The sequence below is a fragment of the Carcharodon carcharias genome, chromosome 8 (assembly GCF_017639515.1).
Source record: "Carcharodon carcharias isolate sCarCar2 chromosome 8, sCarCar2.pri, whole genome shotgun sequence".
In the NCBI taxonomy this organism is placed as follows: domain Eukaryota; kingdom Metazoa; phylum Chordata; class Chondrichthyes; order Lamniformes; family Lamnidae; genus Carcharodon; species Carcharodon carcharias.
This window is the reverse complement of record NC_054474.1, coordinates 90749704-90773483: the sequence shown is the minus strand read 5'-3', so window position 1 is coordinate 90773483 and position 23780 is coordinate 90749704. Positions and strand designations below refer to the sequence as shown.

General features: G+C 44.5%; 1 protein-coding gene across 1 annotated transcript in view; it reads left to right on the top strand.

Moving 5' to 3' along the window:
- LOC121281465 (transcription factor SOX-30-like) overlaps positions 1-23780 on the top strand; it is a 40900-nt gene that overhangs the window by 5720 nt on the left and 11400 nt on the right. Inside the window, exons 3-4 of the mRNA XM_041194412.1 lie at positions 11211-11450; positions 14757-14945. Of these exons, the coding sequence (XP_041050346.1) occupies positions 11211-11450; positions 14757-14945 (429 nt within the window). The remainder of the gene's footprint in view (positions 1-11210; positions 11451-14756; positions 14946-23780) is intronic.

Sequence of the window (23780 nt, the reverse complement as noted above, 5' to 3'; positions counted from 1 at the left end):
GTTCTGAGCTCCCATTGCCATTCATCTTACCTTAGAGCCAACTTGACCTCCCTTTCTTTCTACAGGATAATAAACATGTTGGGGTTTAAACAAGTGACAAGTGGTGCCTTTGTAACTTTGCTAAGTGGGCAAAATGCCTGCTCAAAGCGATAGCTAATGGCTCAGATTTTGCTGTCAGCAATGAAGGAACAGCATTCGCCATTCACAACCCTGAGAGTTGCCCACAAAGTCTTCTCTGAGACTTTCTCTGATCCAGTGCAGCACCCTCTATAGGGCATCTGTGAACAGGACAAAAAAAAGCAAGGCACTCCAACCAATCAGATTGAAGATTTCTCACTGATACACGCAGGGCCAGATTTTCACAGGGCCAAGAAGACTCCACGGACTGTTAAAAATGGTGGCTGGAGGTCCTGCCCCTATTTCTGGCAGACCCAATTTTTGCTGATGGGGAATGGGGGCAGGGTGTGATTCATGCAGGAGGCAAACCTACACTCAGGAGGGCCATTTAAACTCAGTGCTGAGTTTAGACAGACCACATTTTAGCTGTTGCAAGGGCCTTAACCGGTCGTGTGGGAGTCATGAATCTTGAAGAGCAGATAAGGTCTTTTTAGCTGTCATGATCTGAAGTTTTTAAATGTCCCTCTCTGTAAACTTTAAAAATGCAGGCTGCAGCTATCACTGAGAGTTAAAAAAAACTTCCGCTCTACTGCTTTGATTGACAGGCCTGCTGGCAGGTTTAAAAAAAAGCAGCATCTTGTTTTGCAGTTGCAGTCAAGTTCTTTTCTGATCTTTTCCCAAGGACTATTATTATGTCATTATCAACAGTTAGCGGAGTTTCAAAAGCTAAACTTACCTTAGCGGGAGGTTCTGAGTTCACAGTTTGATCGAGCATTTAAAGAGGCTATTAAAGAATTAGCTGTCTTTGATGTGCAGTCTGAATAGAAGGTTGTTTTTTTAAGAGTTTAACTACTTGGAAGATTTAAAAATTTTGAATGTGTTTTATGAATGGGAATTTTTTCACTATCGAGTGTGTATGAGTGAGATCTATGTTAGATTGTTAGAAGTTTATTTCATCCCTGCATGGCTCCTGTGGTCCTTTTTACTTTATTCTTTCATGGGATGTCAGCATCACTGGCAAAGCCAGCATTTGTTGCCCATCCTTACTTAAGTGGCTTGCTAGGCTATTTCAGAGGGTGGTTAAGAATCAACCACATTGCTGTGGTTGGTTTTGGAGTCATATGTAGACCAGACCAGGTAAGGATGACATATTTCCTTTGCCAAAGGACATTAGTGAACCAGATAGTTGTCAAGATCACCAGTACTGCACCTAGCTTTCAATTCCAGATTTATTAATTGAATTTAGATTTCCTCAGATCATTAACCTGGGCCTCTGGATTACTAGTCCAGTGACATTACCACTGCACCACCATCTCCCCTCTGCCATGGTGGATCCTGGGTGAGTGGCTATGGAGGTAACGTGGAGAGAATGCGGGGCCATGGGGGGTGGTGGTTGGTATGAGTTGGCATTTAGTTAGCATGCAGGATATGAGGATCATGGGAGAGTGGATGGAAGACATTAGTTGGCATTGAGTTGGCATGAAGGGTATGAGGGGCCCAGGGATCTCTAAGAAGGAAAAAACAGTAAAACTTGGGAAATGACTAGTACTGGTCCGAACTGGTCTTGTATACTTTAAAATGGAACTCTAGCTTAGATCTGTACAGTCGTTATGAAGTTTTATTGGGCCTAACCAGCCTACCTTGGTGCTCGCCCACCCCCATGGCCACCTACCCTGATTCCTGGGTTGATGGGCCTGACTGCATCTCACATCCACCCCCATCACACCCCACCCCAAGCAAAACATGCATGATTCAGGGTACACTTTACTGAGGCAGGTCCAGCATAAAATCCCCCAATTCAAGCCACCTGCCTCAGAAGCCAAATTCAGTCCGCAGAAGCCAGGTGGTATAAATTAGGAGGTATACGTTAGATTAAAATTTGTATGGAAAGTAAAAAAAAAGGGAAAGAAAGATATGGAAGAATATTAAGAGATAGAGATAAAATAATCAGAAAAAGTAAAAAAAACTTTATATATTCTCTAAATTCCCAATCTGAAAGAATGTGACTTCAAACATGTAAAACTTCAATTTTCAAGGTCAGGGATGTTGTTTGACAGCAATTATCACGACTCATCGTTGTCCTGCTGAAGACAAGTCCTTGGCTCATTGTCTGCTGATGCTTCATCCTGAACCTGGCAATTTTTTTCAGCGGTAGTTTAGCCATTGTCTACCACTCACAGAGATAGGGTGAAAATGCAGGTCCACCTCAGCTGGAACAGGAATCGAACGCACACTGTTGGCATTATTGTGAACCACACACTTGCCAATTGAACTAACCAACTCCTGATGCTTACCATACTGTTAAAAATGCAATTACTCCTGAATGCACCAGCCCTAACTTTTCTTGCCACATTTAGTGAATGGGTAGGTACAACAACTGCATACTCTTACATGTGTAGTGCTGAGTACAGTGAAGCTGCTACAACATAACTTGTGAGGGAACTGATTACCTTTGACACCAACTTCTGGATCTCCATGTTTAACTGCACACGTGTGGTTGCCGGAAGTTGCTGTCTGATTTACTCCAAAATAACAGTGAGCACTATTAACCTTACATTGTGATCCCACAAAACTCTGCAATCGTGAAAGATTGTGGACAATTTAAAAAGTAACATGAGGAGCAGGCTCCACAAATATCCCCATTCTCAATGATGGGGGAGCCCAACACATCAGTGCAAAAGATGAGGCTTTTTCTTCAGCTTCAGCCAGAAGTGCTGAGTGGATGATCCATCTCAGCCTCCCCCTGAGGTCTTCAGCCTCTTCAATTCACTCCGCATGATAGCAAGAAACACCTGGAGGGACTGGTTACAGCAAAGGCTATGGGTCCTGACATCATCTTAGCAATGGTACTGAAGATTTGCGCTCCAGAACTAGCCCCTCCCTAGTGAAGCTGTCCCAGTACAATGACAACACTGGCATCTATGCGATGATATGGATAATTACCCAGCTGTACCCTGTCCACAAAAAAGAACAGCAAATCCATCCTGGGAGGTGAGAGTGACTGCCCTACTGGCCTTGACATCAAGGCAGCCAGAAGTCTGGGCAAAAAAAGTCAATGGGAATCGGGGGGAAAACTGTCTGCTGGTTGGAGTCATACCTAGCACAAAGGAAGGTGGTTGTGGTTGTTGGAGGCCAATCATCTCACTCCCAGGGCATTGCTGCAAGAGTTCTTCAGGATAGTGTCCTATGTCCAACCATTTTCAGCTGCTTCATCAATGACCTCCCTTTCATCATAAGGTCAGAAGTGGGGATGTTCACTGATGATTGCACAATGTTCAGCACCGTTTTCAACTTCTTAGGTACTGAAGCAGTGTGTGTCCATATGCAGCAAGATCTGGACAACATTCAGACATACACTAACACTTTCACCAAAATGCCACTGGGTGCAACTCACATTAAAAATGTGTGGGTGTGCCACGGATACCATTTTGGAATGCTAAGGCCACTGGACACAATGCGTTTGAGTTTTGCCTATCCAGACAGTTCGTCTTGTTGATTACGCGCTAGTCCAGAAGCGCCTGATGCCTCACCATTGGCAGTCCCTAACTGCAGCCTATAGGTCACAGTTGCCCTAAATTTATATGCATCGGGATCATTCCAGGATCAGCTGCAGACCTGGGTGGCATCTTGCAGTCAACAGCTCATCACACCATCAGGCAGATCAAGGATGTCCCATTCCAGAGGGTGTGTGGCTACATCCATTTAAGATAGATGGGCTAGTGCAGCCAACTATGGTTACTCTCAAGTCCAGCAGATCATTGGTTATCCCCATCTAGCCATCAAGGCACCAACAGAACAACTAACCAGATTCCTGGACAAAAAAGGCCCCCACTCACTGAATGTCTAACTGGTCTGTGACCACAGGAAGCACACCTTGTGGGTCTGCGCTCAGTTTCTGTACAGCGGTCATGATGCTTTTTTTCTCTTCAGACCAACATTCAGATTCCGTTATCCCCTGAAGGGGTGGCTGTTGATGCCCATCCAGTACCTAGCCATGAATGCAGAGAGGCACTACCACCAAAGCCATCTGCTAACAAGGGCCTGCATTGATATATTGAAGGTGCTCATCAGTTGCATTAATCAGTCAGGTAGTTAGAGCCAGCCAGGTTGTCTCGCATTGTGGTCATTTGCTGTGCACTCAGAACATGTCTGTACAAAGAGGTTTAGAACTGGATGAAGAGGATCCTGGAATGCCACTCTTCCTCAGAGGAGGTTGGAGACAAGGAAGATTAGGACCAAGGGAATATTTCAGAGGTGCCTAGTGCCCAGGCATTGGAGGAAGACCAGTGATGCTCTACCAGGGCTTATGGTGGTCAGTAAGCTGGCATGGTTGCAAGGGCCATGCTAACTCAATAAAGTTTCACTTGGTGTGAATAACTCCTTCGCCACCCACATTGATTGAGACTGGGGTTTCTATCCACCAACAGCGTCCCACAACACAGACCATGTCGCCACATGAAACCCAGCTCCCCACTGCCCCTAGCCTCCAGTCATTGACTCCATGTCTCTTTTGATATCAATCAATGATAACACACAAGTCTTCCTGTAGGCATAATGAGCAATATATTAAAGGGCAATTCAATGTACATAAAAGCTGAGAAAACATCACCCAAGTGACCCATAAAGTGCATTGAACGATGTGGCACCTTGCATTCCCTTCTACTTCTACACAGTGCTCCTCCAGTTATTGAAGATGAGATGGAGGCAACCAGCTCCATTGTCTCTGCTCACGGTTGAGATGCTGTTGGCTTCCATCTTTGTCATGGAGGTGCCTGTGGGAGCTCCTCCACAGGCTGTTGCACTTGTGTCAGTGCAGGTGCAGCCTCTGTCACAGGGCCTTGTTACATGGGCGGTCCCTCAGTTGGAGGGGCAGAAGAGGCAAAAGGTGATGTCTGTGCCCCCTGAGGGATGGCCCCCTCATCAGCCTCTTCAACTGCCTCAGCAGTTTCATGATGCCCTTAGATGCTGGGTGATGCCACCAGCTGGGACACAGTTGGCATTCGAACATCTCTGCACCATCAGCAACACTGAGTCAATGCTACAGAGAGTCTCACTCTGTGCCTGTCAGCATGCTGCTCCTGCACCCACTCGGAGTGGTTCTGCATATGGTTCTCCAACAGGTTGGCTACTCTCTTAATGGAGGTGCTTGTGTTTAAAACCCTGAATCATCTCAGAGTACATGTGCTGCATGGAGTCTTCCATTGTCTGCCCATGGCTCCGCAATGCCCCAGGCAGCTCCAGAATTCTGGAACTTGTCTGCCTCTGATGCTCCAGGAAGACCCTCCTTGTGTATGACACCCAAGGTCCAGAACCTTTGCCCTGTGGAGAATGGCTATGTCTGTCTCCTGTCCTCTGGGACTGCCCACAACTGATTCCCCCTCACCCTCTTCCTCCTGGTCATTCATGATGAGTTCACCCAGTGCTTCCTGTCCTAATCTTGGTTGAGTCTCAGCCGAGATGAGTATGGAACAATAATGTGACGGTGCTGCCTCAGCAACATCTCTACCCGCTGAGGGGTTAAAGGAGGGTGGGCTCAGGGCAATGACTAGAACACTCTGCTTCCCCTCCCTAGGTGCCCCTGTGGGAAACATAAGAAGATGGTGATGTGAACATGGCATATTGTTCAGGTGCCTGAGCACAACCAACCCAATAGATGACAGCAGCTGTATTACTACAATTTGCATTGACCTATAGATTGAGCTATATCAAAGAACTCTGCCGTGGATGACCTCCCATCTCACCATCACTCACGGCTTGATACAGTGGCACCCACACAATCTCCAGCGCTGCCTCCTCCATCAGGGTTAGTGTGTGAAGCTGTGGCACACCACCATCAGTCTGAGACATCTTTCTGGAATTACACACACTCTATCCTGCAGAATGAGGAGAGAATGATGCAAGAGAAGTCTGCCCTCCCTCACCTATTCCAGCATGACATCCACATGAGATGCTGTGTTCCTCACTGATTCTCCCTATTCGACTGGACTCCATGTGTGAGGGTTGCTGACATCTCGGTGATGCAACTGGCCAGTTGATCTGACAATGTTGAGGATAATATTGGCATGTTTCCTCAGCTTGTATGCATGCTGGTTTATACAGAGTTAGAGGCCTGTCACCCGGGTGTCACTTGTCACTCATCTCTCCAGACCTTATCAGATCAATGCAAATACATCCTCCTTGTGACTCCCAGCACGCTGATCTTCTTCTCCACGTCCATCCAGGCCCACCTGAAGGGTTTTATCTTCCAGATTGAGGGAAGAGCACATCTCCCGGAAACAGCATCAAAGTCTCAAGGGAGGCATCAGAAAGGCATGGGGCAGCCTGGGGGTGTCTGCCTAGGCCAGAGCTAGTCCCCTGAGCACCCTGCTCAGAGCTTGGTCCTGACTGCCATTTACCTTTTAACATCACCCTCCAATACTAGGCCCCACCTCTGGGCCACTCCCAAAGCTTCTAGTTGGGCACCAAACTCACTTACAAGCCAATTAGGGATTGTGCATTTGAAAATTGTCATGTATCACTAGCGGGGTCAGGACCAGAAAATGATCTGGGGGTTGGGTTCCTGAGCCCATCTCAAATCTGAGATGTACAACAACCAAAGGAGACCCCACTCCCTCGATGTGCAACCAAACGCAGAAAAGCAATGCCTGGTATCCTGGCAGCAGTCATAATGCCTTTGTTCTGCAACAGTCTGCTTTGTCAGGTGGATTTAAGCCACCACGACAAGAGGATATCTACTGGGATATCCACTGATGACATGGCTGATGACTATGATGGGCAGCATGCATGTAATGAAAGCTACGCTGCCACACAAAATATGATAGGGCAAACCATTTGACTGCTGAAGCAACATTTCTGCTGCCTGGTCCACACTGGAAAAGACCTGCATTCCTTGGCACAGTAGGGCTCAAGATTTGTGATGGCCTGCTGCACAAGCTCGCCAATTATGTGGTGATTAGCTGAGCTGCAGAAGGAGGGAGAGGAAGAGAAGGAAAAGAGGAAGGGAGGAGGCAACCAACAAGCTTCCTTTTTGGCCAGGTTGCCTGTGAACAACACAGTGGAATGCAATACCAGCAAACATAACTTCAATTCCCTATTCACCAACAGTCCCATGCCTACCTTCTCTCTGTTACTCACCATCACAGTGTCCACTTGGCCACAATGCAGAAGTAAAAGCCACCACAAAATAAACATTCTGAATCCAGTTTATAATTAAACATGTCATAATGTATACAAATGTCAAGTAATCACCCTTATGCATTCCCTTTGCCTGTCACAGTGCTCCTATGTAGTGCTATTTCAGTGGCTGTAGTGTGGAAGGTGAAAAGCTGTTGACTTTCAATGGGGAAACTGCAGATTACCCAACAGCACGACATCAAGCAGCTTTGGACCTAGGCCCAGCTTCAGACTGCACCATCTTAACATGGGCAACAGCAGTCTGGGCCACCAAGCTGACAGGTGACAGCAAGATCACTGACAGAATGACAGTGGTGTGAGGATAAATTCTGTTATCCTGAGAAACGACAGCATGCTTTACAAAGCCGCTGTCACTCCTCTGGCTTGGCACCTCAACAATCCTAGTAATCTTCAACAGTACCTCACAAAGCTACAACCTCTACTACCTAGAAGGACAAGGGTAGCAGATGGATGTAACATTACCCACAAGCTCTTGCCAAGTTACACACCATCCTAACTTGGAAGTATATTGCCACCCCTTGTGGGTCCTGGATCAAAATCCTGGCGCACCCTACCTAACAGTACTGTGGGAGTCCTTACACCACGCAGGCTGCAGTGGTTTAAGAAGCCATCTCACCACCATTTTCTCAAGGGCAGTTAGGGATTCTCAATAAATGCTAGCCTTACCTGCAAAGCTCACATCCTATGAAGAAACTTTAAAAAAACACTTGGAGGACAGATTGCTGGGCTGCAATGTGAAGCTAATTTGAACACTTGAATCTGGATTCATGATGGCAGTAGTCTGAGCTTGCATGGCAGCAAACTAATCTTGCATGACAGAGGTCTGGATTTTACTGTTGCACCCAAATGTTCGGTGGCTTCTGCTTGAGCTGTAATGGAACCTGAGACATCGGCTATAACATACTGCCTCATGGTTGAGTTTGCAAATGTTCTCCTGGAATTGGCCACACTTTAATGATGGAAAGAATGGACTCCAAGTTCTGCACAAAGCCTGGTGCCAAGTTGGTGCTGGACTCCACCATGCTCCTTGACATTGAATGTAGGTTTTCTGGCAGGCTTTCCAATGCATCAGTAACTTGGGTGTGCACACCCATCAGCCGTTTCTGTTGCCTGGCCTATCAAAATTCTCCTCTGAGTCCTAAAGCAGGACAAGTATGTGATTCTGCCCTCAATGAGCTGGCACCTGTGCTCTCCTTTCCTCTTGCACTGGCTGTAACATACTTGTGCCCAGTATCTCACCACATGCTGCTGCTACTTCTAGGCTATTCTCTAAATCACATGCAGTGTCAGTGTCTAAGCTGGTGGTTGCAAGTGTGAAATTGAGTGATGATATCCCTTCATCTTCACTGTTATCTTGCTCTTCCCTCACTGATGGACAGGTTGCAGTTCTTGGGTATCAGAAATGAAAAAAAAATAAGGGCTGGGTTGTGATGAGCAGAGAGGAGAAAGTAAGAAATGTATGCTTACACCATATGTAGTTTGTAAGTCGGAAGGGAATTAGGGATGTGGGAGAACTGGAATGAACTGGTGGTGCCACACCATCTCCAGCAAGAGGGGGTGAAGAGTGTTGGTGAGTGTTGTGCGATCTGTTTAGGTGCTATGGCTGCCTTGGTTGACTAGCTGCCAGTGTGTGTAAGCTGTGAAATGTTGGTTTGAGACTTGCAACAGTGCTAAGAGTTTGAGAGCAAGGTGAAGGATATAATATTAGGTATGAGTCACGTTTGACAGGAGTTGAGTAATGTGGGTGTGGTGAATTGAGCAGTGGTTGAGGCTAGTGGTGCAGTTGGTAGGATATGGCATTTGTGGTGAATTCATTGATCTGGCCTACTCACGTGAGATAATTAAACTTTTTCTGGCATTACACCCAGATCCTTGGGGCTAAAAACCTAGCACTGACCTCTGCAGCTGTTCTCACTGCCTTCAAATCATGTATATGGAGGCCCTCCTAACCCCCAAGATTACAGAACATCTCTCTTCCTTTCCACTTGCTCCACCAAGCCCTCCAGCACAGTATTCAAAAGCCTGGGGCCTGCTGTCTCCCATGTTCAGCCATTCTTCAAACATTCCTTAGTCAGATTCAACTCCAGCACCTGTTGCATTGACAATACCTTTCTCCTGTAAGAGGGGCAGGCTAGCTTTAAGAAATACAACTTACTAACGATATTGATGCTTGCAGCCATTGAACAGTGCGGGAAGCTCTGGCTGCATGCATAATCATTACAATTTGCAGGCAGTACCTAGTTGGCATGCTTTCTGCATTCCACTCAAAGGACATAGATTAATTACCCATCTTGCTCATTTTTGGGACCAAGTAATTTATAGCCTGCAGTTCTTTAAGAGCCTTGTGTTAAATAGATGTTAAGTGTTGTTTGCTCCTAGGTACACTTGGGAGAAAATTATTCCCCCGTTGGGGGGGAAGTGCAGGAGCGGGCACAGGCAGGTGCGCCTCCGATCGGTGCCCCTGATCGGGGGCGTGCTGCCATTTTACGTGGGTGGGCCAATTAAGGCCTGCCCAGTGTAACGTCCGCCAGGAAGCGCCATGCACACCCTGTGTGGGCGTGGGGTGGGGGCGGGTGGGGTGGGATTCCTTCAGCCGGGAGTGTGCTGTTTCGCTCAGGCACCCCAAAGAGTGCACAGTGCTGCCTCAGGGAGATCAGCTCCAATTTAAAACTTTTATTAAGCATGTTTAAAAAATTTTCCCTGCTATATCCCCTCATATGACACTACCACATGAGTTGGGACATGTCCATAAGTTTTATTGTAACCTTTCTTAAAAATTTAAATACCCTCATGAAATCTCATCCTGCCCGTGGATGAGGTTTCATGCTTTTTCCAAAGCCCGCCAGGGCTCCTGGCCTGCCCGCCAACCTTAAGGTTAGACGAGCAGGCCCATTAACGACCTTAATTAGTTTTTAAATGGCCTCAATAGGCCATTGACAGGTCGGCAGGCGCGTAGCTGACTCGGCTACGCGCCCGCTGACCTGAAAATGGAAATTACGCGGGGTGATGTCAGGATTTCCACCCGACATCATCCTGTGTCATTTTATGCGTTGGCGACCGGAAGATCCTGCCCTTGATGATTGTTTTCCCAAATGCATCTATTTGTCAGTTATTAACTAGATTGGATTGATTGGGTTCTTTCAGATTCTTCTGATATTTCTGCTATGCAAAAAGAATTGATACCAAATTCCCAGTATGCAGTTGCAGCAGCCAATTTGAGAACAATTTCTTCCCTAAAAGCAGATCTTGAAGAAAGAAACATAGCATGGAGAGAAATGATGCTGAGTCATTTAATCTGAGTTGGCATCAGAGGGGGCTAGAAAGGTGGAAATTCAACCAATGACCTCCACACCTTTGATCACTATCCTGCCAGAAAGTACATGTTAGAAAAGGACAGCTGTTAGCTGGACTATGTTGAATCCCATTGCTCCAATAGCGCATCATTGTTTAACATTTAGGTTTACTCTTAAAGACTGCATGTTTGGGCAGGATACCAGTGATTGGACAGTGCATCTGGATCTGTTTCCTTGTATGCATCACTACTGTGAGGAAAGGGAAAAAAAATTAGGGAGAAAACTTTGGTCTTTACCCACTTACTATTAGCAGGAATCCAATGACAGATTACTTTGTTAGCCATTTGACACTGCCATAATAACCTATGGTGCAGATGCATCGTGCATTACACTTTATGTAGATACTGTTTCCCACTAATGCTTCAGTTTAATTGTTCCAGTGTGCAGTTAGATTTTACCTTAGAGGCATACCTTCAAGTTTTCAAGTTCGTAAAAGCTTTTTGTTAATCTCCTCAACGTACTGTGACACTCCAATGACACCATTTTGTTCAATCATCTGTACAATTACACATTCATCTGAATTTTCATCTTTTGTTCTGGTTTCAGAAATCAATGATATGCCACCCTCCAAAGACAGAAGTGGCCATATAAAACGGCCAATGAATGCATTTATGGTTTGGGCACGGATTCACAGACCATCATTAGCCAAGGCAAACCCCAATGCTAATAATGCTGAAATCAGTGTCCAACTCGGCCTGGAGTGGAACAAGCTGACTGAAGAACAGAAGAAACCCTACTATGATGAAGCACAGAAGATAAAAGAGAAACACAGGGAAGAATTTCCTGGTAAGTTAAAAGAAGTTAGAATACTAATAGATGTATTTACTTTAATGAAAGCCTGAAAATGAACACGTATGGGTTATACAGGTGGGGCCGAGCAGGGGGTGGGTGGGTGTGGGAGTGGAGTGTTTTAAACTCCACAGCAGCTATCTTTTGTATTTGACAGGCTCCCTACTCTGAAGTCAGCTTGGTAACAGGCTTGGCTTCCATTTGGGTGGGTAGGACTCCAAAGCAGGCCACAGGAGCAGATAGATCTGATTCCCAATCCTCAGGATGGGTTGGAGGTGGTCCAGTTCCAGGAGGTAGTCAGAATCTTGATTCTGGAGATATTTGTATGGGGGAGGGGGAGATTAGGGGACCTGGGATCTTTTTTTCATTCATTTATGGGATGTGGGCTTCGCTAGCTGTGTCAGCATTTATTGCCCATCCCTAGTTACTGTTAAGAAGGTGGTGATGAGCTGCCTTCCTGAACCACTGCATTCTATGTGGTGTAGGTACATCCACAGTGCTGTTAGGAAGAGAGTCCTGGACTTTGACCCAGCGACAGTGAAGGAATCGCGATATCTTTCCAAGTCAGGATAGTGAGTGACTTGGAGGGGAACTTCCAGGTGGTGATGTTCCCATTTATTTGCTGCCCTTGTCCTTCTAGATGGTAGTGGTCATGGGTTTGGAAGGTACTGTCTAAGGAGCCTTGGTAAATTCCTGCAGTGCACCTTGTAGATGGTACACACTGCTGCCACTGTGCGTCGGTGGTGGAGGGAGTGAATGATTGTGGATATGGTGCCAATCAAGCAAGCTCCTTTGTCCTGGACAGTGTCAAGCTTTTTGGGTGTTGTGGGAGCTGCACTCATCCAGGCAAGTGGGGAATATTCCATCATGCCCCTGACTTGTGCTTTGTAGATGGAGGACAGGCTTTGGGGAGTGAGGAGATGAGTTACTCATCGCAGGATTCCTAGCCTCTGACCTGTTCTTGTAGCCACAGTATTCTTATGGCTAATCCAGTTCAGTTTCTGGTCAATGGTAACCCCCAGGATGTTGATAGTGGGGGATTCAGTGATGGTAATGCCATTGAACATCATGGGGCGAGGGTTAGATTCTCTCTTGTTGGAGATGGTCATTGCCTGGCACTTATGTGGCACAAATGTTACTTGCATCTTGTCAGCCCAAGCCTGGATATTATCCAGGTCTTGTTGCATTTGGACATGGACTGCTTCAGTATCTGAGGAGTCGCAAATGGTGAACATTGTGCAATCATCAGTGAAAATCCCCACTTCTGACCTTATGATGGAAGGAAGTTCATTGAACAAGCAGCTGAAGATGGGGAAGCACTTCTGCATCTCCTGGCCCACAAGGTGTGCTGTTAAGTCACTTCTCTCCAAAGCTGTTCTTGCCTCCCTTGAGCTACCAATTTCCCAAGGCCGACCTCATTCAAATATTTTAAGTTGCCAACCAGCCTCCTGGGAGCTGCCCTCCTTTTGTCTCATCTCCATTAAAGCTGGAAATAGGTGGGTTTGAGTTGGGTTTTCATATTTTTAAAATGTTAGCATCTGGCACAACTCCATCCCACCTATTTTTGGTGTTAAAATTCATCCTGAAGAATTAAAACCTAGGCCAGGATTTCCCGGCTGGCGAGTGGGGGGGTGGGGCCTGCTCGCCAATGCGTAAAATTATGATGTTGGGCAGATCTCCCGATGTCACCCCGCCCCATTTAAATTTTCAGGTAGGCGGGGGCACAGCAGAATCAGCTGTGCGCCCGCTGACCTGTCAATGGCCAACTGAGGCCATTGACAGAGCCATTAAAGTAATTAATGGAGCTGCCTGTCCAACCTTGAGGTTGGTGGGCAGGCCAGGAGCCCTGGCAGGCATCAGAAAAAGCATAAAACCTCATCCACAGGTGGGATGAGGGTTCATGTAGGTTTTTTAAAATGTAATTAAAGCATATTTAAAAGTTATGGACATGTCCCAACTCGTGACAGTGTCACATGAGGAGACATGTTAAGGAATTTTTTTTTCCCTATTTTTCAGATTTTTTATTGTATAGCCGATCTCCCTGATTGGCCCGCTCACGTAAAATGGCGGCACGCCTCTGATTGGGGGCACCGATTGGAGGCGCGCCTCCTCTTAAACATCCCCCCAATTCTGCCCCTAAAGCAGAAGGCACGTCTGGAAGTAGTACTTTTCATGAACAATGCTCCTTCAATGTCTATGTAAAAATATTATTAGAAGCATATCACTTGCCCTTGTTAAGAAAACTTCAAATTTCCCACTGCAGTGAAGAATCTCAATAGTTTTCCTGCTACCATTACAATTAAGGAATGGCGCTGCATTGTTTTGTGTGATCTAACTATATTTTTGCCGCTTAAAGGGTCTGTAAATAAAACATCTTGTTAAAAAAAGAATTCTGTCAGTAAATTAACTTTTTGAAGAGATACTTTGGATCCTTTGCTCCACCAGAAGTGCTGAGAAAAAGTAAGTGAGTATCGTGTTGCCTCTGATAATGATCAGCCCTGGCACAGTGGCTAATGGTCTTCCTCCAAAAGGTTGTAGATTTGAGCCCCAAATCAAGCTTTGCTTCATGCACAGGCTGAAGCTCCAACCCAATATTGAGGGAGTGCTGCCCATGATCTTTACTAGTGTAGCCACCTTAGGACATGTTACTGCATTAAAGGTGCTACGTAAATGTAAATTGTTGCTGTAGGCAGCATTCTGACAAAACATTAAAGGGAGTCCCTGTCTTGCTTTCCCTGAGGATATTAAAAAGCTACTACAGGAAGATTGTAGGATCAGTATTCTAGAAGAGTAACATTGAAAGGCCCAGATTAAAACAGATTCATTGTATTAACTTGCACGTCTGTAAATAGAAACCACCAATGTGCAAAAAAGCGGAAATCTTCACTAAGCAATCAGAAACAGAGATTCACCTGATTCACACTAGACACTTACATGAAATGATGCTGAACTCCATTTCTATTGCCAACTGCCAGGAGTGTCTTGAAGAAACTATTTCTGGCACCAAACCATGCAATCCACACAGTTCTTACAATCTCCAGCTCCCCAGAAGCCCTTAAATGTTATCCATTTTCAGAGGGGAAAAGACAGAATGATCCTGCTGGGACTTGGGTACAGAATCGTCTGGCCCCAATCCAACACTCAATCAACCTAACCTTCCTAACACTCAGTAAGTGAATAAATGATGTTTCTTTTCTAAAGCTGTCAAGTAATATATTTGTAAAAGTTTGTTGTAGTTTGACATCTGTATTGGTGCAAATTTCATATTACATTATCATTTATTATGTTAATTTGACTCCTTAGGATGGGTGTACCAGCCACGACCAGGGAAAAAAAAACGATTTGCACTGGGTGTTCCTTCAAATGTCTTTCCTGGAAGTGGTCAAAATATTGTTTCGACAACTCCAGCAACCATTTACCCCTATCGGCCTGCAACCTACTCGGTAGTTATTCCGAATTTACAGACCAATGTCAACCGTCCATCAGTTATTGGTAAGTTGTGAAATTTATAATTGTTGTGTTGAACAATGAAGTATAACACATCTACCAAGTAATTAAAATATTGGGTGAGCTCCAGATTCTAATGGTGCTAGTAGATGGTACTATAAGCATAACAAAACACATTCAAAATAGTGAGATGGCACTGTATATTACATAACAGCCCTCTACAACTTCATGACTGCAAAACTATTCCCTGACCACATAGATCACTGTAAAGGGACCACAAGTAAAGCATGGCTTGGACACAAATGGTAACCATATTTAAAATGTTGAACAGGTCACGAATGCAACACAAGAGGCTAAAAGCGAATATGGCTACATGTCCACGGAAACTGAATCCTTCTCCAATGCACAGTTTAGGAAAAAAAAACTGACCATCTGCACCCCACCCCGGGTCAAAAATCATCTGCATTTTTCCTGCCACCCCACCGAGGCCTAAATAGCCAACTGGCATACCCCCCTTTCTCTGAGGCAAATTCTTCCCCTCTTCACCCTTTGCTCACAGACCCTGCTTCAACTTCATCTCAGCCCAACTTAACTGTAAGTACCCATCCCACCCCAGCATCTAACTGAGGTCAAAATCATTCACCACCATCCCAACCATTACTGCTGGTGGCTAAAGAGCCTCTCAACCCTCCAGGAACTTCTCCTGCCCCTTCTCTTATCTTTATCTATTCCTCCTTGCTGCTTTTTATTTGCATACAATTTATTTATTTAATTGTTTCCACCTCCCTCATGCCCTTCTGTTCCCACTTTTCCTTTCCCCATCCCTTTCCTCCACTTCCCTCTTCCCTACCGCTCTCCATCCACCCTCCCCGCTGTTCTTCCTCTCCTCCTGTCTTCCTATCGCCTCCCTGTTCCTGCCCTGCTTTTATTATTCCCTGATTTCCCCCTCTCCTTTCACTCCATCCCACTGTTCCTCCAAATTAAAATTGGTCTTTTTACGTCTATCTGTGGAAGAAGACCAGAAGCTCATTGGAAATTGGATCTCACATCTTGCCTACGCAAAACCGGCAAGCTGCAGTTGCCAATCGGGGACCCGATGCAGCTTGTCAGTCGAGGAATAGAAAATTCAGTTGGCCCCGGACCAGAGATACGTTTTGGGACCGGTGGAGGTGAACAGAGGGGGAACGAGCATGGGTCAGCAGCAATCCGTGGAATTATTATAGAGGCAGGAAGATAGGAGAGAGCTCATCCTGGCTTCAAATTTATGTGCATTCAAAAACAAGAAGTTACCAGTTTCTTGACAGCCTCCAGTGGTTACTCTAAGGAATGCTGATCAGGCCACTGCAAGCCTGGAAAAACTGAGCAGAACATGTGTAGCACTTTCTCCTCCCAGTTTTTTACTGCATGGAAGGTCTTGGTGCGAGATGTGGAGAGCTGGACAGGTATTATCTATCCACAGGGTGCCAGGAGGTCACCCAGACAAATCTTTGTGAAAGCAGTGGGATCAGAGAGCCATTGCGATCAATGTCGAGGCAACGGTCCCTCTAGGCTATGCGGGTGTGAGACCATGTAGCAATCGGGAATGTGCCATGCTGGGAACAAACTTGTCGTGCACAAGCAGCATTCCTTTTAAAGTGCACACATGCATGGCCAGGCGGAACTCTTAAAGGGACCACGCAGTGCAACACCCTGTGCATATCCAAAGGAAATTAGAGGAAACATTGACCAGGTGTCAAGTCCCAAGGTCTTGGATACAGTGTCACAAGGAGTTCAATGACATTACACAGTGCTCAAGGTCATTAGACTCACACTGCTTAGTACATAAACCTTCAACACACACCGACCAACAATCTCTATTACCTCTATTATTCACAAGCTTGACTCATACCTCATTTTCATAGATTTGCCTGACCCTCACACACTTAGCACTGTTGTAACATGCCCTTACCCCTTGGAGGACGTGGTTCTTGCCATCAGTGGAGCAGTCATGACTGAGAACAGGACAATGGCAGGACTGAAACCATCAAAGCTGATGGTATGCTCACACCTAATCCTCCTTCTCACATTCCAATTTCCCCTCATTCAACAATCTCTTCTGATTTACAAGGTACAGATGGAGTAAGCCTGCATCTCTTGTTTTTTTCCCCTCCTCTCACTGCTACCTTACCCTTGTACATTCTCTTTTCAGATACCCAGCAACTGCCACCTGGCCAGGCTATGGTGGAAGGGAAAGAGCTGAAGAGGAAGAAAACAGTGATGAAGAAGAAACGCTGTCACTCGCTCTCTCACTCACAGCCACCAGCTCACTTATTGACAGTGCACGTACTTTAAAGAGGGATCTGCACATGGTAGATACTGGGCATGAGTGGCCTGCAGCCTGGGCAAGAAACAAAGATAATATAGGTGTCAGCTCTCCAAGGGGTGAGCTTGCACATGAGTTCTGCTACAGATGACTCAGATAGGAACTTTGATGGAATGGCTGATGAGTATGAATGACGAGATATTTGCTGCATTGGTAGCCCTGCCAGAAAGCCTGTGCTCATTACCAAGGAGCGTTGAGCTGTTCATCACTAACCTTGCAAAGGGCTTTGGGCAGAGTTTGGAGTCCAGCTTCTCCAGCATGGAAGCAGTGGTCAACTTCATGATAATACTTGCAGATCCAACCAAGATACAGCATTTGATGGCCATTGTCTCAACTTCCGATGGCTGAGTGCTGTAGTAGAAGCTCGAACTTCTGACGTGCAAAATCAGCTTATTGTCACGCAAGGAGCAACTGCTCTCACGCAAGCTCAGCTCACTGCCATACTGGCTCAGACAGCTGCATATAGCTGCTGATACCAGTGGTCAAAGGGGCTTTCAGGGTATCACAGCAGTCTAGCAATCTGCTTTCCAACAAATTACAAGTAAGCAGAGATACTGTCCCGAAGGAGTGGCTGTGTTATCATTTAGCATGAACCTGATGTCCTCTATCTCAGGAACACAGCATGCACCCTCCCCACTCTGGCTCAGATGCAAATGGCACAGCAGACTGTCTCAGAATGAAGCACCGTGACTGCTACCAGGATAACAAGCTTTGGTCTGCATGAAACATCGCACACCAGCTGATTTTGAGAGAGTAGAATCCCATTCAGCTGTACTTCATCACAAAGTTGACATGTAGCACCTGCAAAATAATGTGCGTGCAGTCAATGGCACCCTGCACCATGGGGAAGCCTGCCAAACTTTGCAAAGCCTCATGTGCGTACCACCTGCTTATCTCTGGAAAGAGGAAATGAAATGTATTCAGCTCTCTTGGAATACAGAGCCTCAGGAACATGCACCAGTGCCTTGGTCCTTATGCAACAGTGGACTGCAAACTGGGAGAGCTTTCAAATGTTACCTGCTCCAAATGCATAAATGTTCATGTCCACAGTCACTTTCACTGTATGTGGTAGAATTTCAGTGAAGTAGAAGCATCTCACATACTGCTCCATACTGAGCTTCAGGGAGGAGAATTGCTCCCTGAACGTCCTGGATAGCTATCGTCTCCTGCTGAGAGCCTTTCACCCCTCCGCCTCTTCCTCCCTTTTCCAGCGGCTTGCCCTGCTCTGTGTTATCTCTACTCATTCTTCCTGTCATGTTGCAGGCCAAGGGAGGCGAAAACAACTGCACCCATGTCTGGGAGCAAATGCCTTGTGCAGAATCCCTATCATCAGGACAAAATCCTTTAGCACTTGCCACACACTTGCTATAGACATCAGCAACTTTAAACAACTCTGGAAACCGCCAAATGCTTCTATAATTATAGCAAGAGCCAATAAAGAAAAGCAACAACAACTAAGCTGAAAGTAGTTGATGCTCTTTTTAAATACTGTTGGTAGTGGGGGGTTGGGGGGGTGGTGGGTGCAGTGGTGGATGGGGAGTGAGTCCTTCCTGCTGCTGAATGCGTTTGGTCAGCTGTGTGTATCTAAGATACAGCATTAGCTGCAATGTGGAGCTCCCAAATGGCAGAACAGGTTTCAAATCAACATTGCACTCTGATTGGCATCATGATCTGGCTCCTGTACCTACTTCTGCCAGATTCTTCCAGCGTACTCGCTAATGCCCTCAGCAAAGTGGCATTTGGCATGTCTTGCACCATTAATGCACTTGTAGCACCAAGAAAACGGAGCAGCATTTTGTGGTACCAATGTGTTGAGCCTTTCTTTGTATCCTAGTATGATTCAATTGTATCCTCAATGCATCGTTTCTTTAGCACTAATATCCTTGCAGGTACCTTGAACTACACAAAACTGAAATCTAACCAACGTATAACCTAACGTAATTTTCTCACTTTCATTCTCTTATGCTCTTATTTATAAAACCTAAATCTCATTTGCCTTTTTGTGTGCTTTCCTCCCACTAATCATTCAAAGGTCATTGTATCTACACCCCTTTATTCTCTGTTCCTCCATTCTACTGAGTGCCTGATCATTTAGGATTGGATCCCTTTTAATGTTTTTTTCACACATTTCTCTTTATTGAATTGCAGCAACCTGTACCAGCTTCACTATGCTAGTTTGTCCATGTGCTTTTGCAATCTGCATTCTTCTTCACAGTTTGAAATGTCCCCTAATTTAGAATCATCAACAAACTTTGAAATATTTTTCTCCTTGCCCCCATGTACATTTATATAAATGGAAAATAGTACAGATCCTGGGGTGTGCCACTATTGCTGTGCCCACCAATCCATTTTGCCTGTACATTGAGATATCTCCTAACCATGTTTCATTCCATTTAACAACATTCCCTTTAATAAATTTTGTCTCAATTTCCATGATGAGTCTCTTAACTGTTAAATGATCAAATACCTTCTGAAAATCCAAATACGGATCCACCAAGTCCTCTTTATTCACGCACTGTTTTCTCTAAAAGTGTATTACATTTGCTCATCACAATCTGTCCTTTATAAATTCATATTAGCCTATATCTTTCTACAAGTTAATTAATCCTTTAGTATGGACAGTTTTATCTTCTAGCTATAAATTCTCCTCTGATTTGAATAGTTATAAAGAGATTTCCTGTTCGTCCAAATCGATTAGATAGCTGTTTCCATTATATATTGTACCGCCTTCATTTTCTACTGTATACAGTATATGAACATATGGTTCATTACTGTGTCACACTGGAAGACTTGGTCCAAATGTATTACAAGGACAGGGTGATTGACCTGATACTAGACACAATCTCACATCACAAATGCATCTTTTTGGATTTCCAGAAACTCATAGCCTGAGACATGGTTTCAAGAGCCTGCAGTAAATGAGTATAATGAGTACACTGGATTATATGTACTGTCAAATTATATAATTCCAGTGTGGTTTCCTACTTTACCTACTATAACCTGTGGGAAAACCACACTCACTGGAAGTACATATTGCTCATGTAAGTAATTAATTTGTAGAAAGAATGAAAATCAAGGTGATGGTGCATCATTTTCCCATCATGTTTTCTATATTCTCATCATGTTAATTAATGGCCAATGAGAACATGCTTCTAATAATATTTGTTCACACTACTCAAACACTTTAAAGTCCAAAATATTATAAAGATTTATTGTTCTATACCTAACTGTAGAATGCCCAGACCTTGGTGAAAATAGATAAAAATATTTGTAATATCATATGAAGGTCCCTATTAATAGTATTGCTTTGAAACAAACTAACCTCTTCTTCCTGGGGATCTGCATAAGAACGTACTCAGAAAGTGTGACATTACACCTTTAAGCTGGTCAAACAAGTGTCTTCCACTTCCAAGGCTGGAAGAAGGTACAAGACAGGCTTTGTGAATTAATAAAGTAATACTCTAAACTAGTCTTAATATATTTGCTTATGAGGGGTACATACGCAAAACATTTTTAATATTAACTTTTTAAAGCTATGAATGAAGAAAGCATTTCCGCACACAGACATATTAATGTAACATCAGGTGCCCCAAAAGGCTCTTACTAATTCACATTGCTCTTATGTTCAAAAGCCAATGTTTCAGTGAACAAAAGGGCAAGAAGCTGAACAAATGATGGCCCATCACCACAAAGGCTGTGGTAATGTATGACCATTACATATGGGCAAATGTGTGGAGGGAAATTTTGGAAACCATTGGTCCTACAAATGTCAGCACAGAACACAAGGTATGTACTATATAGATCATATATTCTATAATTTTTATTATATTTAACATCAGGAATTCCATCCATAAGTACTTACTACTTGTAATGGAAATCCAATAACTAATGGATAATTGTGTTTACATACTGTTGATCTCACATCTGTTCTCTTCACAGAGCATGGAGAAGGCAGTGATCTCGCTCGTGTGGCTGATCAGGAACATTTACTTTAACAATGAGTCATTACCTAAACCTGAATAAGTCAGCAGCTCAGCTACACATACTTCATACACTTCACAAATGTCACTTAGCGATCAGGAAGAGGCAGCGCAGATTAAGTGGAAGAAACGGTTGATGAAGGGATAGCAGGTGCATAGTAGTCATCCCAAGTGTTGCATGTCCCTCCTGATCTGTCTATGGTTATAAACTTCTTGTGGACCTATGTATGAACAAAACATACTACAATACATGTAATGTATTGGGCAGGCTCATGACACTATACCCTTAGAAGTCGATTGAATGGCTGAACAGTTGTCTCCATTGCCAACTCCATTGAGCAGGAAGCAACAGTCCATAGAAACCGCAGTCAAAATTGCTTTGATGAATGCTTATATTACTTGGGGTTCTAAGCTCAAGTTAGCAAGTTAAGGACAAATTTGACTTGCATGGCCATAGCCTAAAGATAACCATCATGGAAGAATTCCAAAACCTTGTTGAGGCTCACTGTTGAATGCTAAGAAAGATTACTGACTTTTACAAATTTCACAAATCACAAAGGCTTGTGTAAAACATGATAGTGCTTTTGTATCTGATCGCTTTTGGAGACACAGAACTGTCATCAGTCAAGGATGCGCAAGGTAGAAACGCGTCTTGAAGATGCACACAACATACACAGTTACATCATGTGCAGTCATTCACTAAATAAAGTTATGTCACTTAGAATACAGAGTGAGCTTTTGTTTGATGGTAGTATCCCACTTGTGAGTCAGTAGGTGAAGGGTCTGAGCTGCACTCCAGGCTGCTCTCTCATGTAGAGACTAGAATATCATCTCAAAATACTCAGTTGACATCTAATGGGTATTTGTGTTTGGACGGAGTGACCACTGGCAATGGTAATATTCCTACTTCTCAAAAGGTTTGGCTTCATTTTCTTTTTTAAAATTTATTCTTTCATGGGATGTGGGTGTCGTTGACAAGGCCAGCATTTGTTGCCCATTCCTAATTGCCCTTCTGAGTGGCTTGCTAGGCCATTTCAAAGGGCAGTTAAGAGTCAACCACAGGATCTGGAGTCACATGTAGGCCAGACCAGATTTCCTTCCTGAAGAGGCATTAATGAACCAGTGGGATTTTATGACCATGATAGTTTCATGAACACCATTACTGAGACTAGCTTTCAATTCCAGATTTTATTAACTGAATTTAAATTCCACCAGCTGCTGTGGTGGGATTTGAACTTGTGTCTCCATAGCATTATGCCTGGGCCTCTGGATTTCTAGTCCAGTAACATTATCACTATGTCACCTCCTCCCCAGACAACTCCAGCGAGTGGAGACCAACATGCTGACACAGAATACTGAATTGCTGCCCAATGGGGATACTTGTGTCTGATGGGTGTGACTGAGCCCCTGTCATGAGGATAGTTGGGACTCTTTAGCCTTGCTAATAGCCCACCTACAAGAAAGCACTCGGAAGATAAAGAAAACCTCAAGGAAGGCAATGAGAAAGTATATCAATCACCCTCCCTTGTAAATGCTCGAAGACCTCAAGTGTGAGTTTTGATTTAGAACCTACTCCAGGTCAGACTTCTTGTATTTCTTATACTCTTCTGTTTATTGTGAGTTCACTGAGCTCACTCAAAGCTCCAGGTAATGACTACCTCCTGCATTGTCTCCCTGGTTACAGTAGCGAGTCTGCTGCTGGTGGACCTTAAATTGTTCTTCTGGCCTTCCATTTCCTTGCTACTACCCATTTTTAAAATTATTTGTTCATGGGATGTGGGCATCGCTAGCTAGGCCAGCATTTATTGCCCATCCCTAATTGCCCTTGAGAAGGTGGTGGTGAGCTCTTCATCAAGTCCATTGTGAGTTGTATGCTGCTGGCAATATTGTGTTATAAACATATTTTACTGCACAATATTGTTAACTTGGGACTTGGGAATATTGTGAGGCAACTCTCTCTTCCCTGAGGTGAACATCAAGCAAAACAGAAAAAAGGGAAAAATGGAATTGGTGGATGTGGGGTGGGGGGAGGGGTGGGGTGTGGGCAGGGAGAAAGCATGGTCAAAGGTAAGTTTTTTTAGGCTCTTGAAAACAGAGAGGGTGTTGGCAAGACAAAATTAGAGGACTCCCAAAGTAAAGTGGAGTGTTGGCCTCCCTGATGGTGAAATGGATCGAATGAAGGACAAAGAGTAACATATGTTGGAGGAACAGAGACATATTTGAAGATTTACAAGCAGAGGATTTTGCTCAGGTGAGAAAAGAAGACATGAAGTAATTTTAAAATGAGCACAAATCAATTTGCTCAGTGCCATGGAAGGAAGTGAGCTTCCTATAGTCTGTCAATATTCTAAGCATACTCCATCCTGTTGGAAAAATCTGCAATTGACTTATGATTTCTGCTGGTCTCCTGACCCAACAACCGGTCTTCTAACATTTGTCTGACCAAAAGTTAAATATCAGAGTTCATTGGTAATTAAATTCTATCGGGTGCTGAACATTCAACTTATTGTTCAGAATAAAGAATCCAGTATCTATGAA